This window comes from Schistocerca americana, chromosome 10 (genome assembly GCF_021461395.2).
Source record: "Schistocerca americana isolate TAMUIC-IGC-003095 chromosome 10, iqSchAmer2.1, whole genome shotgun sequence".
NCBI classification, from domain to species: Eukaryota; Metazoa; Arthropoda; class Insecta; order Orthoptera; family Acrididae; genus Schistocerca; species Schistocerca americana.
Window position 1 is genome coordinate 145,006,630 of NC_060128.1, and position 17,581 is coordinate 145,024,210.

Genomic DNA, 17,581 nt, shown 5'->3' on the forward strand with positions numbered 1-17,581 from the left:
TTATTCCCCAATCTTTTAGCTACACAACACTATTTTTCAACGTAATCTCCATTCAATGCTACGACCTTACGCCACCTTGAAATGAGGGCCTGTATGCCTGCACGGTACCATTCCACTGGTCGATGTCGGAGCCAACGTCGTACTGCATCAATAACTTCTTCATCATCCGCGTAGTGCCTCCCACGGATTGCGTCCTTCATTGAGCCAGACATATGGAAATCCGACGGTGCGAGATCGGGGCTGTAGGGTGCATCCCAACTGGTGAACAATTGTGACAGCACTACCAACAGAGATGTCAAGTTGAGCACTGAGTTGTTTGGTGGTGATCCGTCGATCATCTCGAACGAGTGTGTTCGCACGCTCCGCCATTGCAGGAGTCACAGCTGTGCACGGCCGGCCCGCATGCGGGATATCAGACAGTCTTGCTTGACCTTGCGGCGATGATGACACACGCTTTGCCCAACGACTCACCGTGCTTTTGTCCACTGCCAGATCACCGTAGACATTCTGCAAGCGCCTATGAATATCTGAGATGCCCTGGTTTTCCGCCAAAAGAAACTCGATCACTGCCCGTTGTTTGCAACGCACATCCGTTACAGACACCATTTTAACAGCTCCGTACAGCGCTGCCACCTGTCGGAAGTCAATGAAACTATACGAGATGAAGCGGGAATGTTTGAAAATATTCCACAAGAAATTTCCGGTTTTTTCAACCAAAATTGGCCGAGAAAAAAAAGTGTTGCATTACTTATTGAACTGCCCTCGTACTACTCGTAATTTACTACTCCTTATCTTACAACGCAGTGTGCTGAATCGGCAATCGGTGATACTGCTAAACTATTTTAGCTTCCGTCGAACAGAAGCACGTGAACAGAATGAAATTTTCACTCTGCAGTGGAGTGTGCGCTGATATGAAACTTCCTGGCAGATTAAAACTGTGTGCCGAGACTCGAACTCGGGATCTTTCCCTTTCGCGGGCAAGTGCTCTATCAGCACACACTCCGCTGCAGAGTGTAAATCTCATTCTGGAAACATCCGCCAGGCTGCGGCTAAGCCATGTCTCTGCAATATCCTTTCTTTCAGGAGTGCTACTCCTGCAAGGTTCGCAGGAGAGCTTCTGTAAAGTTAGGAAGGTAGGAGACGAAGTACTGGCGGAAGTAAAGCTGTGAGCACGGGGCGTGAGTTGTGCTTGAGTAGCTCAGTTGGTAGAGCACTTGCCTGCGGAAGGCAAAGGTCCCGAGTTCGAGTCTCTGTCTGGCACACAGTTTTAATCTGCCAGGAAGTTTCGAATCGATGTGCACTCCATTGCAGAGTGAAAATTCGCTCTGGGAACATTTTGTTTCTTTGCTTTGTTTATATGAGCGCTATATATAGTCTACTGTTAGTACGAGGGTGAGCAAATGGAAAGCCTTAAATATTTAAAAAAAATCTTATTTACTGTGCAGAAGTGGTACAAAGATGTATCAAATTTCAACATAATCTCCGCTACGCTCAATGAAAGTCCTCCAGCGGTTACAAAGCGCATAAATTCCTTTAGAAAAAAATTCTTTTGGTAGTTCGCGCAATCATTCATGCACTGCGTGGCGTACCTCTGCATCAGAACGGAACTTCTTTCCTCCCATTGCGTCTTTGAGTGGTCCAAACATATGGAAATCACTTGGGGCAAGGTCTGCTGAGTATGGTGGACGAGGAAGACACTCATAATGCAGGTCTGTGATTGTTGCAACTGTTGTATGGGCACTGTGGGGCCTTGCATTGTCAGTTGCAAAAGGACACCTGCTGACAGCAGTCCACGTCGCTTTGATTTGATTGCAGGCCGCAGATGATTTTTTGGAGATCTGTGTATGATGCACTAGTGACAGTGCTCCCTCTAGGCACGTAATGCTCCAAAATGAGACCTTTTTCATCCCAAAAGAGAGTCACCATAATCTTCCCTGCTGATGGTTCTGTTAGAAACTTCTTTGGTTTTGGTGATGAGGAAAGGCGCCATTCCTTGCTCGCTCTCTTTGTTTCCGGTTGGTGGAAGTGAACCCAGGTTTCGTCCCCAGTAACGATCCTAGCAAGGAAGCCATTGGCTTTTCGTTCAAAGCGCCGAAGAAGTTTTTCACAAGCGTCGACACGTCATACTCTCATTTCAGGAGTCAGCTGCCGTGGCACCCATCTTGCAGACACTTTGTGAAACTGGAGCACATCATGCACAATGTGGTGTGCTGACCCATGACTAATCTGTAAACATGCTGCAATGTCATTCAGTGTCACTCGGCGGTTTTCCTTCACTATGGCTTCAAGTGCTGCAGTGTTCTGTGGAGTCACAACTCGTTGCGCCTGACCTAGACGAAGAGCATCTTCCACTGAAGTCACACCATTTGTGAACTTCCTACTCCATTCGTAGACTTGCTGCTGTGACAAACGCTCATCACCATACTGAACCTTCATTCGTCCATGAATTTCAATAGGTTTCACACCTTCACTACGTAAAAACCGAATAACAGAACGCTGTTCTTCCCTGGTGCAAGTCGCAAGTGCGGCGGCCATCTTTATACTGATACTGCGACGGTATGTGTGCATCTGTACTATGCTGCCACCTACAGGCCATTCTGCACGCTGTTTGTAAGACGCTTACCAATTTACAATGTAACGGCGCGAAATTTCTTTTTGTTATTACAAATTTAAGGTTTTCATTTGACTCACCCTCGTATACCATAGGAGCTGCCTTCTGCCTTTTAATGTGTATGTTGACTCGTTGCACATCCTTGAAAGCTCTCCTTTACAGTGAGATTTATGGAACACGATGTGCGAGTGGGTGAATGAGTTAAAAGCAATTGAGCGTTATAACAAATATTTTGTAATTGCAGAAAAAGATCGAGAAGCGCGGCCGGAAGCTGGTGGACTTCGACAGCCAGCGACACAGCTATCAGTCGCTACAGCAGAGCAACCCGAAGAAGCGCGACGAGCTGAAGATGGTGCGGGCGCGGGAGTCGCTGGAGGAGGCGAAGCGCACCTACGAGATGCTCAACTCGGAACTACACGACGAGCTGCCCGCCCTCTACGACTCGCGCGTCCTCTTCCTCGTCACCAACCTGCAGACCTTCTTCGCTGCCGAACAGGTCTTTCACTGCGAGTCTGCGAAGGTCAGTATGCTTCTGCCTGTGTGAATGGAAATCGAACTGTTTTTCCTTTTTCCATTTTATTATCCTACTTTTTCTTTGGATTTTGGTTTCTTCATTGTGCTCGCAGTACTCGAGTCTCCCTGGTAGAGGACTGGAGGAGCATCCTTCTAATATGTGCATCATAAATAGAGCAGATCGGGGATAAACTATTGATGTCTGCTTTTTGGAACTGAAAGCATTCTGATCCTTAAATTGAATAAAATTTTTTACATGAAGTGTCACATCCCCTTTACAGAGTGTGTTCCATAAATAATGCGACCAATTTTTTTTTCTGACACAACGGAACACCGTAGCGTGTTGTAACCGGCTGGGCTAAGTGAAGGGCGGTGTTAGCTTCAAAACGCTCTTTGTCTCATTCGGCTGCGAGCTGCCGGAGAGTCGTGACGTGCGTTTCCGTCAACCCCGTTTTGAGTTTATGTAACACGGCACAATGGATCATTCTGTAGGGCAATGGTATGCTATCAAATTTTGCGTTAAACTTGGGAAGTCCGCCACCGAAACGTTTCCATTACTTCAGCATGTCTTTGGGAATGATCGCTTGTCCAAATCACAAGTTTTCCGATGGCACATGTCGTTCACAGAGGACCGAGAGGAGATCACCGACGAACCTCGCAGTGAACGGCCATCAACGGCACGAGTCGACAAAAATGTAGCGAGTGCGCAGTTGTTTGTACTCTGACAGACGGCTGAGCCTTCAATTGATAGCACAAACTCTAAACATGTCAAAAACAACTGTTTTCTGCATTGTGACGGAAGATTTGAACATGAGAAAGGTGTGTGCCAAACTCGACCTAAAAGTCGACAAACACAAGCACATGTGAGTGCTTCGGTGCCGAGAAATGTTGGAAACGTGTGAAAATGATCCTCATTTTTTAAACTCGGTTATCACTGGTGATGAGTCGTGGATTTTTTTTTGTACGACCCTGAGACAAAAAGGCAGAGTTTAGAGTGGCACACCCCATCATCGCCATGTTCCAAGAAGGCATGCATAAACAAGTCCAGGATCAAAACCGTGCTCATTGCCTTCTTTGTCGTTAGAGGCAGTGTATCGACGCAAGAGGGTGCTATTTGAAAAATTTTTGATTATTTGTATGAATACAGTCAATAAATCACTTTTTATAAATTTGATCGCATTACTTATGGCATGAACCTTGTATAAAGATGACAAAGAATCCTTGCATGTGAAATATGTAAACATGGTGGAGATGAGGAAGGTGTCTTCCTAAAAGGAATCACTGGGCATTGACATACTTTATAGTGAACTGTCACTTGAGAATGGCATAATAGGCCAAAATCACAATTGGGAATAAAGACATTTAATAATCTTCCAGGGGAAGATGTCATCTTGAGACAGATATTAAATACAATTAAAGGGTCACTATTGTATTCCGTAAGAGTATGATCTTCTCAGTGTAAGACTAGTCTTTGATGGAACACACACAGTGGAAGGAGCACAAGATTATCCTAATTCTTATGAGTGTTTGAATTAATTAACTCCCAAGGAAGAATATTGTCAAATATGTTAGCACTGACTTCAGTCTTTTTTACGTGCTCTGCTTCGAACTGGAACATGGCTGTACCTAGCCATGTGACCAAGTTAATTTCCAAGGTTCGGTCTATGGTTTGGTTTACATTTGTTTACCATTGAAGTAGACAATAGTAGTGGTGCAGAATATGACCTTCATGCATCGTTACTGTGGGTGGTCCAGATAAACTTTAAAGCTTTCAAATGAAACCGCAGAAACTCGTCTGTGGGATGAGTATTACATGTTCTAGATGAAGTAAAGGTGTGGACACTGGGAAATAAGAACACACCACAGTTATGGGCTTTAAACACACTGTCATTTGACCACTGAACAGACTCCCATATGGACAAAGTAGTAATAAGCATCCCTGGCATAGAGAAACGACTGAAAGAGTTGAAACCAGATAAGTCACCATGTCCAGATGGAACCACAATTCAGTTTTATAAAGAACATTCTACAGCATTGGCCATTCCTCAGCCTGCATTTATTGTGAATCTCTCACCCACCACAAAGTCCTGAGTGACTGGAATAAAGAGCAGGTGGTTGCTGGATATAAGAAGGGTAAGAGAATGAAACCACAAATTGCAGACCAATATCCTTAACATCGTTTTGCTGCAGAATTCTTGAACATACACTCAGTTTGAATGTAGTAAATTGAGTTCAAACCCTTATGTCCAAGAATCAGCACGGTTTTAGAAACCTTTGCTCATGCGAAACTCGGCTTGCCCTGTTCTCTGATATACTGCGAACTATGGTTGAAGGGCAACAGGCAGACGCCATATTTCTAGACTTCCGAAAAGCACTTGACACGGTGTCCCACTGAGAGCTGGTAACAAAGGTACGAGCATATGGAATTAGTTCACAGATATGTGAATGGCTCAAAGACTTCTTAAACAATAGAATCCAGTATGTTTTCCTCGACGGAGAGTGTTCGTCGGAGACGAGGTTATCGTCAGGAGTCCCCCAGGGAAGTGTGATAGGACTGCTGCTGATCTCTATATACGTAAATGATGTGGCAGATGGGGCGTGAAGCATTCTGCAGTTGTTTGCCGATGATGCTGTGGTGTACGGTTAAGGTGTCGAAGTTGATTTACTGTAGGAAGACACAAGATGACATGGACAAAATTTCTAGTTGGTGTAACGAATGGCAGCTAGCTCTAAGTGTAGAAAAATGTAAGTTAAGGAGGATGAGTAGAAAAACAAACCCATAACGCTCAGATACGGCATTAGCAGTGTCCTACTCGACACATTTGTTGTTTAAATATGTGGTCGATATGAAATGGAACGAGCACTTGAGGATTGTGGTACAAAGGGTGAATGGTGGACATCAGTTTATCGGGAGAATTTTGGGAAAGTGTGGTTCGCATGTAAAGGAGACTGTATATAGGTTGTCAGTGCAACACATTGATGAGTGCTCTTAGTGTGTTTAGGATCTGCACCAGAAAGACATTGAAGCAATTCAGAGATGGGCTGCTAGATAAGTTAGTGGTAGGCTCGAACAACATGCAAGTATTACGAAGATGCTTAGGGAACTGAAATGGAAATCACTGGAGGAAAGATGACATTCTTTTCAGGGAATGCTATGGAGAAAATTTAGATGACCAGTATGTTGTTCACACTGCACAATGATCCTACTGTTGCCAATGTACATTTCGTGTAAGGACCATGATGATAAGATACAAGAAATTAGGGCTCATACAGAGGTATATAGACAGTTGTTTATCACTTGCTCTTTTTGTGAGTGGAACAGGGAAGGATGTGATTAGTAGTGGTACAAAGTACAATCTGGCACGCACTGTATAGTGACTTACGGAGAACTGATGCAGTTATAGAGGTAATGTAGCTGTAGCTGTAGGTGTAGAAACAGGTCCACCAGTTTCATCTTCTTTACAGTTAGATAAAAGGAGAAACTTGGCGGCTGTCCAACTAGATGATGTCATTCACTGATATCATCCAAATGAGAGAGAAGCACATTTAACACATTGACTGCCGCAAGTCTGCCATTGGTGACAGCAGATACTCAAACATGATGCCCTGGCCTGGCCTGGCCTGGCCTATCAGTCAAATGTCCATCACTGTGCATGCGGCAATCCAGGTGTTGCTCAAACTGTGGCACTGTATGTGCCATTGACTCATGTTACTGAACAGTCAGCTCTTTCTTCACTGTGCCTTATGTCAGAGAAAGTTATACAATATGATATTTGGTATCAATCTGTATATTATTAAGAATTATTTATTTATTTATTTCTGTAAATTGGATTTAGTGGCTCTCTGCATACTTCACAAAGCTTATGGCAACTGCCTTGATATTACAGTTTTATGAAATAACAATATATCATTTCAAACACACACTTGAAACTGACTGATTTCACACATCCTAATTCTTTGCACTCTTATTCTTTTAGAGTAACAACAACAGCAGTCGGCTGTTGATATACTTTCCGGGATGTGAGGTCGTGGTCCAAGAACTTTTCTGCTCCTTACGTTTCGTCCAGAACTGCGCTGGACTTCCTCAGAGGCGCTGCTCCGCTGAGTCGTGCTGACTGAGTCAGTGAGACTGACAGTCAGTCGGCAAGACTCAGCGGAGCAGCGCCTCTGAGGAAGTCTATCGCAGTTCTGGGCGAAACGTAAGGAGCAGAAAAGTTCTTGGACCACAACCTCACATCCCGGAAAGTATATCAACAGCCATGTCACCCGGTCGTGAAAGCCTTTCATTCTACAACAACAGCAGTTGTTGTATTTCCAGTCAATCTTCCATTTTGGTAGAGACTTGGCTACCTCTTCTCTGCATGCTGACTGCTATCTGTCATCCACTTATGCTGTCGTTTTAAGGATATATCTTTTTTCTCCTGTACTGCAGGTTTTCGGGGAACTGGAGGCTATTGTGGACAAGCTAGCAACTGAATGCCAACGCGGATCATACACTGTCAAGAAAAGTTCACCCAAGTCGCCCAAGATTTCGACTAGTAATAACAAGTGAGTAGTATAATGCATTATTGTATCAATTCTCATACTTGCCGTGTTTCTGTTTAGACTGCACTCGGGAAAGCTTAGAGGTTATGCTTCATTTATCTAATGACATAACTGCTTTTGGCTAATTTTCTATGCAAAAAACATTCAACCGAACAGAGGAGGGGGAGAAGATGAAGAAATAGTAACAGTACCAACAGGGGAGAATGAATTGCCAAGCATAGAAAAGGCAGTAGTAATCATAAAAATGCTGAAGAAAGAACAGGAATCAGGAATGGATGGAATACATGCAGAGATGCTGAGAGAAAGAAGGGGAGCCTACGAGAGTGTGTACTATCTGATTTGTTTAATCTGGAGTAGAGGAAGGATCCTGGCAGAATGGAAGCAGTCTGTCATCACCCCAGTACTTAAGAAATGCGACACAACGAGATGCAGCAACTGTCGAGGAATTTCCTTACTGTGTTTCATAAACCCTCAGTTTTGCAAAGGCCTCATCACTGCTGCTGGGGAGACTGAGTTCCATTGTTGTTGCTGTAGGCAGAGTTTGTGAGTTCATGAAATGGCTTCTTGTGCAGTACACCGCTAAGAAAATTTCTCCCTGCCGCTATTACACAGCTATCCTCCAGGATCACGTAACAGGATAGGAGAACGAAGGTTCTAAAACACCCAAACAAATTAGTAACAATGTCACACAGATCAGTTAAAAGGGGTTACTTATCTTGGTGACTTGCTGAATAATGAAGCCTGCAACACTGCATGTAATATAATGCCAAAAAGGCCCTCAATGGCTAAGTGCAAGTAATCGTAGGTAAACTACACAGTACACAGCAAATGCAATTTACAACAACTGTCTGTTCACTTCTCAGAGTTCACTAAATGACGTTCCCTGTCGAAGTCAGCCGTGGTCGATGATCTGTAACAAAGTGCACGAAAGCTGCTCTTCTATCTTCTGAGTAGGCTTTTGTCTGTTATCGCCTGATCAGTGGCGAATTGTACTTGCCCCGAAATTGGCTCAGGCTAAGTCGATTACATTCTTCTAGTGATGGCTAGAAAGCTTTAACAGTTCTGCATTGGAGGAGGCGGAAGCAGTACTGGGTAAATACAACGGAGTATAACTCTTCAGAGTTAACAAAATGTTACTGGAAAAGTGATGTTTGTGCATGTCAGGTACCTGTTCTCTCACACTATTACATTCTGAATTAGAAATAAAATCTTTTTTGATTGTCCTGTAGTATGTGTGTGTCCGTCGAGGCAAAATATTCGATGACTTTCATATGGTGACAACTTTAATTAGTGCTGTAATTTTGAGATGTATTACTTTAGCATAATAATATTTTTATTGTTTCAGCATGATCCAGAGTGTACCATCTTCACCGACATCCATAGGGGGTAAGTCAGTCTCAGAATAAAACAAAAATGAAGCATGCAGCACATATGTAGAGTGGCTGTGTACAGTCTCCAATGTTCTGTAGAATTAATCTTTAGATATGTCAGTAGAACTAAATGCATTAAAGGCCATACTTATTAAAATATTCTGGAGTATAGTATTGTGGTTGAATAAATACCTTGTAGAAAGCCAACTTTTCGTCCAATCTATGGAGGACATCGCCAAGGCTTCTATGAAAGCTCAATTTGTTACTTCTCCCACTAGTTATAATTTGCTGCCATCCGTGCTTGCAATGTGCCATAAACAGGGACAAGAAAATATTACATAAATGAATGATGTGACATGTAAAACTAATTTGGCAGTTTTTACAAAAATCATGAAATTTAGCATTTTCCCTCATTCCTGCACACAAATCTTGTGACTCTGAAGGCAACCAATAGTTATTTAATGTTGAAATTGGGTTTTGACTTTTGTTCTCTAGGCTGAGGTATGCATATTACCTCAAAAATGATAGTTCACTTCCCGTTTATGAAAAATGCCTAGGTGTGATGTCAGCCTGGTAACAGCTTTCTCTGCTGAAGTCATATTTCGTACCTCCTTTTGCACAACAAACACCTGGGGAAAATGTCACATTTTGGAGAGATCCTTAATGCAGCATGTCAGTTAAACAGCATATTTTTATAATGACAAGCAAATATTAAAACTCCAAGTACAGCACTTTAGCTTTGCAAACATGTAAATCAGCATAGCACCTCCTTGTTTTCCTTCTGTCAGTCATTTGGGCTACTCTCAGATCATGTTCTCATCACAGAATTCATTTTACAAAATAGTAGAAATAATATGGAGCAAATATTGTAATAAACAATCTCAGTATTCTTTTCTACACCAGAAACACCTTTGCGTGACATCATGTATCCTGTGTTGTGATTGGTTTATGGTAACAAACCAAATAGGTGCCATGTTGATATACGTATTTGTGAAGCTGAAGTGCCGTCTTTGAAGATTCTTGTATTTAAACTTAAGTCTCAGTATTAAAAATCTCTCCAAAATGCATGATACTGTTTGTTGTGCAAAAGTATAGGGAAGAAGTGCTGTCAGCAGTTAAAAATAAAAATGATTCAAGGGTAAATTCATTATTATGAGAAAAAGTATTTTTAATGACGTGGCAAACAAATGTTTTAAAAACATTAGAAGGAAACTTCTGTGTTTTGAAAGCAATATACTACAAGAAAGTATGAGAGAAGAAATTGAAAGAAAGAGATTAAGATGGTATGGACATGTTAAGAGGATGCATGGGCAGAGAGACTTCCCAAAATTATGGAAGAACTAAAGATGGATGGGAGAAGACCTAGAGGGCGCCCAAGAACACGGTGGAAAATGGGAGTGAGAATATCTGTAGAAAGGAGAGGTGTGACCTGGCAGCAAGTGGAGGAAGAAAAGTGGTGGGAGGACCGAGCCAAATGGAGAGGACTCGTCAACACCCAGACCCGGCAGTAGCTGGAGCGGGATACGGATATAGATAGATAGAAGGAAACTTCAGGCAATGGTGAATGAAACCATGAAACACATTGGGCTGTGCCTTCAAATAGACTGCCAACTCTTATGACCACATATAATGCAATTCTGTGTTCATAGCAGTAGGTTCTCATTTCAGTAAGATGATGATGGTGAACGCTATTAATGATGACATGGCCATGAGCCTGTAGTGTATATCTGGAATGGCAGGTACATGCAAGTCCCTTCAGTATTTAGTCAAACAGCAACTTTCATATAAATAGAAAATATGGACTCCAAGCAGCAGTTTTCACACCATATAAGGGTTTTGACAGCATGCTGTCACTAAATAGAAATTGTTAGTTATAGGAATTTTTTTCTTTTGGAAAACTTAACACTGGTTGGGTGCACAGTTAATTGTTCTTTAATTGGTTAAATTTAATAGATCTGAAGTAACTTTTTACATAATGAAACAAAATGAGTTGTATGATGGAAATAAATATAATTCAACAAGCAGTCAGAAAATAACACCGGATTTGACAAAAATTAACACCAAAATTGGCCAAAAAATCATTTTTTTTCCTGTTCTTAGGAATAGGGATGTACGAGTTTAATAATAATAATAATAAATTGTTTACATTGAAACACTGTTATGGAATAACTTCCAAGAAAATGCAATTCAGAGAAATGCAGCCCGTGTCAAAAAATTTGAGAGGTACCTGTGTCATGCAAATGATTGATGACGTGTAACAGTATCACATGCTGTCAACTTTGACAGTGTTGTAAGGTATACAACATAAAACTGAACTGTGCACTGACCAATGACAGTATGTCACTTAACAATGGTATTGTGAACACAAGTATGTGGCTATATGAGTGCTTTAAGAAAGAGAATAGTGTATCTTTGTCATTTGGCCAACATTGGGGAAATCAGTCTTTTGCCTTAGTGGAAGGTCTTTCCCCTTTGTCTCACCTTACTCAACTACTTGTGGTTTGGTAGTTCTACCTATGGACTCGTAAACTGTGTAGTATTTGTTGTTGGCAACAGGTACAGTGTACAGTCAATATGTAAATGGTTGTCTTTTCATGACAGGTATGTTAACTGCTGTGGGGAAGAGGCCTATCCATATGAGCTATTCTTCAGGTAATGGACTGAAAAGCATCCTGTGTTAAATGTAGCCTGCAATTTCTAGAATTCCTTGCCATATTCGAGACTGTTAGTTCTGTGATACTTTATTCTCCAAGAGTTAGCAGAGGAATTTGGAAAGTGCTATATGTAAAAATATAGGATGTTTCAAAATGAACATGTAGGTTTTAAGGCTTTGGAACATTGATTATAATCAACTTACAATAATAAATAATACTTCAAATGAAAGAGCAACTCATAGTTTTGTTTTTATACCTGTGCACAAAGGTAAGAATATGGAATGACCAAGAGTGACTGAAGAATATGTTGAACGAGTGCGTCTTTCACCTGTAGCTCCAAGAAATCAGTTCAGAACGCTAGTCGTAAATCAGCAATTCCAGTGGTCTCAGTATGGAAACTTTAAAGGAGATGCTTAAAACTATGTCCTTACCGTCTGCAGTTGTTACAAGCTCTAAGCCTACAGACCACGGTTTACATGCCAATTTTGCAAATGAAATGTTGTTGCATGACGATGAAGATTTTCTCAATTGTGTTATCTTCAGTGATGAATTGACATTTCACCTAAGAGTAAATGTGAACACATTTAATGTGCACATCTGGGGTCAGAAGGTCCCCACGAGATGGTACAATACTACCAACTGACCTACCAAACTTCATAAACAGCATTGTTCCAACAATTACTCCAGACATACTGATCATGGCTTGGGAAGAACTCACCTATGAACTTAATGTGCATCATTGAACACTTGAAAGAAAAACTGTTACTTGTAAGAAGAACTGTTTGACTATGTCAGTCATTTGATATATTATTTATAGTTGTAAATTGAATATAACAAATGCTACAAAGCCTTAAGCCTGTGTATTCAGTTTGAAACACACTGTATAAATATTTCTACTAACATGTCCTGAAGCCGAGCATTTGCATCACAAACACGCCCTCCCTCAAATAGCTCTGGATCCATATACTTGACAGTCACCTGTCGAAGGGGAACCGTGGAGATTTTAAATTGGAGTGACCCAAGAGCAGCAAAAACCTTGCATCTTTTGTCTTAACACAAGCCATCACACTTGGCCTCTTCACTATTTTCCATTTGTCCCCTACCTGCATCTCATCTTGTCAGCTCTGCTACATTGCTCCTCCCACTCCCTCCATCATTGTACAGTGCAATCGAAAAGTCGCGCACATGAAAATAAATGTCTACAAATAGGACTCGAATTGCATTCATTCTATCAGCCACCACAAGATGGTACCACAGGTATTACATACAACAGACAACACCTGTGTTATGGTTAGAGGTGACATGATGTCTGTAATATTGCAAAATTTATTGCTTGATAAGCATGTCATTTTGCCAAGAGCAATGAGTTTTCATCCTTCCTATGCGTATATTGTAGACATTTCATGAGAAATATCCAAATGCCGCAGTGTCAGACAATTCAGTAATAATGATATTAATTACATGTTTCTGGCAATGCAGATCAGTTGGAGACAAAGTGAGAACAGGGAGACAGGTCATTTTGAAACATGGCTGAGGAGATAGATGTGATGGTGTGTTTTCCTTCAAAAAACTTGAGGACATTACCTGCCCAATCTCAGATTTTGTATGTGAGTGATAAGAAAGTGATGAACAGACAAAATTTTGTGCACATCATGTTTGTAGTGTGCAGGAACTGACTGAAGGTGTTGGGGAGGGAGGGAGAGAGAGAGAGAGAGAGAGAGAGAGAGAGAGAGAGAGAGAGAGAGAGAGATATTTTAGCAAACTGTACATGGTTTAAGTGATTTTTTGACATCCTTGGAATCACAGAATGGGAACATGTTTTCTTCACTGATGAGCTGTCATTTGGTCTTGGTGGATATGTGATTTGTTAAAATGCAAGATATGTGATTAGTTAAAACACAAGAATTTGGTCAACTGAAAATCCACGTGTCTTTCATGAAGATACCTTGCCCAGTCAAAAAATAGGTGTATGGTGTGCCATAAAGTGTCAGAAAATAGTGGGGGCAAATTTTTTTTAACTGCAGTGAACAGTGTTGTTTATTGAGACATCATTATGCCATTTATTTTGCTTCTAGAGGCTGATAAATGTTATTGTTGGTGGTAACAGGACAATGCCACTTCTCACACATCTAATGAAACAAATCGTTTCTTCAGTGGATCTTATTGTGATTGACTCATCTCTAAAGTCTTATTGCCTCCACATTTTCCCAATTTGTCTCCATACTTCTTGTGAGGCTACCTTAAAGGAATGCCAATGTGTGTGTGTGGCTACACGCCTGGCAGAACTGAAGAATAATGTAATAATGGAGCTTAACATCATCAGTGAAATGTACTCCACAAAATGGCCTCGAGCATGGTTTGTCTGCCAGAAGTTGTATGAAGTCTGCATGCTGGTGACCTGGTTTTATCGGATGTTCCAACAATTGATATTGTTGGGTTCTGGACCTCAAAATCAGTTTAACATTTACAAAGTATTGTGTATATACTTGTATTTGAATTTTGTAAATAACTGTATTGCCTATCCTGGATATGAAAACAAAAATGGAATGGGTTGGATCAAGAAAGGAAATAGGCGATGCCCTTTCTTAAAGAACCATTAAGGCATTAACACACAGGGATCTGTGGAAATGATAGAAAACGTGAACATGGATGGAAATTGTGTAGTTTGTGTTGCCTCCAAAGCCACTTGACTTACATTTGTAATGTGAACCCTAGTCTTCTGTTCTAGATGACTGAGTGAGTTTTGAAATGCAAACTATGTCTCTGATCAGTGAACCTTACTATTAACTACAGTGCAGAGATCTTCTTGTGGGATATGGTTGCCCATCTCTCCAAAAGATTACCGTCCTGTGTGCCATATTAAAACTTTGATTAAAAGAATATTTTTGCTTCAATGTAGAAAATTCATCCAAAAATGTTCAAAGTTTTGTGATTACCACTGATGTTACAAAGTTATCCATTTTTATTGTTTGGAGGTGACTGTGATTCTTGTACTTGTTACAATAATTTTTTATTTCCAGAGACTCATTTACGGTTTTAGTTACTGATTTTGGTCTGAAGATTACCATTTGTGATGGTCACACAAGTAGTCTAAAAATGTAAAAGTGATTGTTTCTGGAGACAAAAAATCATTGGTGTGTCACTAGATTTTCTAGGTATAAAAACCAGATTGATAATTAAGCAAATGTATGGCTTACTGTATCATTGTGCTGTAGTTGCAAGGAATATATGAAGTATGCTGTTGTTTAGTATTGTGAATGAGAATTAGCATGAGTACATCTACTAATTAATGTTTGTGCATACCTGGTTCTTGAGCATTTCGTCTGAACCATATATGTATTAATACTATTAACTTTCATGTGTTTATTAATAGTCTAACTGTTGTTTCAGAGCTGATTGTTGAGAAAATTGTGGTATTACAGTCCACATTGCTCCACAATTTTTCATACAATCTCGTACAGAGTATGAGAGAGAAATTTTATTGCAGAAGTTTCTGTGGCACATTCAATAGTACGGTTTGGGTTTCCATTTGAGTTGACGATCCAGTTCATGTGCACAATATTTTGATTATCGATGTAGATGTAGTTACATCATTGTGTACTTGCTGCCCGACTGCTGACAGACAGTTGCTTATCTGCCTCGGATTATTGAAAACTCTGTAGGCTCACTTTTAAAAGATTCTTTTGCCAGACTTGGTGATTCCTCAGTGTCTGTGGTGGAAGCCAAGTTGGTGTTCATTTTCTTTCCACTTTCATAGCTGTATTCACCAGTTATTGAGTGGAAATCTTTTTGCTCACCATTTGGACTCAAACCAAACTGTTTGTTTGCTAACCCCAGAACTTGGAAATCATTGAAAGACTGCTACAAAAATACTCCATTTAATATACTTTACTCCCATGACAGAATTAAAGGTTTGCTTTTATAAATATAAAAGCAATATAGGCATTCAATACCTAGGTTTATGCCACATATTGTGCCTACGTGGTACGTCATATGTGGGACAGACCAATAGAACAGTAGAGGAGAGTGCTATGAACATAGGTGACACACACAACTGATATAACCAAAATGGATAAGCTATCGTTAAGCACATTATGCAGTATAACTGTAAAATAAAAGATGTCAAATGTTAATGGTACGAGCTGTGTGTGCCTTGTTCGGAAACAAATTTGTTTCATTCACTCGTGGTACTTGCTGTTGATGACAGTAATGCCCACTTTACTCTTTACCTTCAAGCCTGCATTCAGTACTGCTTGGATCTGTCTTGAGCTTGTTTCTCTGGCAGTGATGGTTGTAAAGTAAAAGCGATACACTGCAGTATGGATATGTTTACTGATGTAGGCTTACCTGATGCGCACCTCGTGTGAGTTCAATGAATGTGTTTATTCCTGCAAATTGGGCATGGGTGGTAGTGAAAGCGTATACTACTTTGAACTGTAGTGTGGCAGTCCCTAGTCATATGACTGAATTAGTATCCACTTCTACCAAGTGCACAGTTTGCTTTGTCAAATAATAGCAAAGTAACACCATGACACTTACCTTGAGAACATAGCACAGTATAAACAGTAAATTTTGTAATTACGAGTATTCCAAGTGACAGAATACAGGTAATCCAAACAAATCTTGTATTAAGCAAAGACATTTGATTTGTCATTCAGCATTGTGCACAATAACTACTTCATTACCACATACTATGGGAGAACAAGAGTGACAGATGTGCCCTGGCAATCTCTTTCTGGTATTCTGTACGGACTTTTCGGCTCTGAGACTGAGGTGTTGTGTGCATGCCCTGCACGGTCCCCGTGTGTTGCAGCTGGCGATGACAACCAAGGCCCCCCTCCCCCCTCCCCTAGCAGCCCCCCTCCCAGTGCTCCGTCCCCGGAACCTGCGGCCGAAAACCCACCCCCCACAGCGGCTGCCCCACCGAGGGCGGAGGCGGCTCCGAAAGAAGGTGACGAGCCCCGCCCGCAGGTAAACGGTAACGCCAAGCCGACACCTACCTCGGCAGTGCCGGATGGCACGGCACCTGGCAAGAAAGTGGAAGAGCTGTACGACATACCTGTGGGTGAGTATGGAAATCGACAATTAGTTTGATGTGTATCGTATAAGCATTTCTAATTCTTTTTTTCTCTGTACTTTCCGTGGTTGGTGCTCTTCAAAAATAGCATGGTGGTATTATCAGCAAACTGGTATCTAATTTTAATACAGTTTTTGACAAGTGACTGTTGCCATGAAATTCTATAATTCCTGAAATAAATATGCGATAATGACAACAATCTAATTGTTCTGCATTATATGATGGATGGAATAATAGGTATATTATTGTGTAGGGAATGTGTCTGCTGGTGACCCCTATTACTGCTACATTCTAGAGTTCTTACCATTTACTGTGCAGCATCTGTTTCACAGTTCCCTGACCTGTTATTTTCCTCAAGTAAAAAGAACAGATGACTGGTTAATAGGTTGTTCAGCTACTGTACCAGGGTGTATATGCCCCAGGACAATCGGGAAATGAAGGAAAAACTCGGGAATCTTTTCATCTGGGAAAAACCTGGGAATTTTTCATTGGTTTACTTTTCAGTTAAATTTTTGTAATTTTGACTGGTATGAACTGATATTCAAAAAAAAAAAAAAAAAAATTAAATTAAACCGCTACTCCAGAATAATACTGCAGCAATAAAACATAAAAGACACAAAAGTGTCTGCTGGCAGCAAAATGTGTCAAAAGCCTTTAGGACGAAGGCTACACAGTACTTCGTAATATCAAACTGCTTTCGATGAGCATGACATTACAACTGTTTACATTTCTAACAGGTCACAGGAAATATTGCAAATGGCGGTTTGAGAAGTGTTGCGTTCAAAGTGATTTTTTTTTTATGCAAGATGAA

At 40.9% G+C, this 17,581-nt stretch overlaps 1 protein-coding gene across 2 annotated transcripts in view; it reads left to right on the top strand.

Annotated features, from left to right (window-relative positions):
* The window catches only part of LOC124552417 (myc box-dependent-interacting protein 1), a 436,091-nt gene that overhangs the window by 401,349 nt on the left and 17,161 nt on the right, over positions 1-17,581 (top strand). Inside the window, exons 4-7 of one of the 2 annotated variants that reach the window (XM_047126684.1) lie at positions 2,856-3,131; positions 7,557-7,672; positions 9,015-9,055; positions 16,507-16,758. In XM_047126684.1, the coding sequence (XP_046982640.1) occupies positions 2,856-3,131; positions 7,557-7,672; positions 9,015-9,055; positions 16,507-16,758 (685 nt within the window). The remainder of the gene's footprint in view (positions 1-2,855; positions 3,132-7,556; positions 7,673-9,014; positions 9,056-16,506; positions 16,759-17,581) is intronic. The other variant, XM_047126685.1, reaches the window with a different exon arrangement.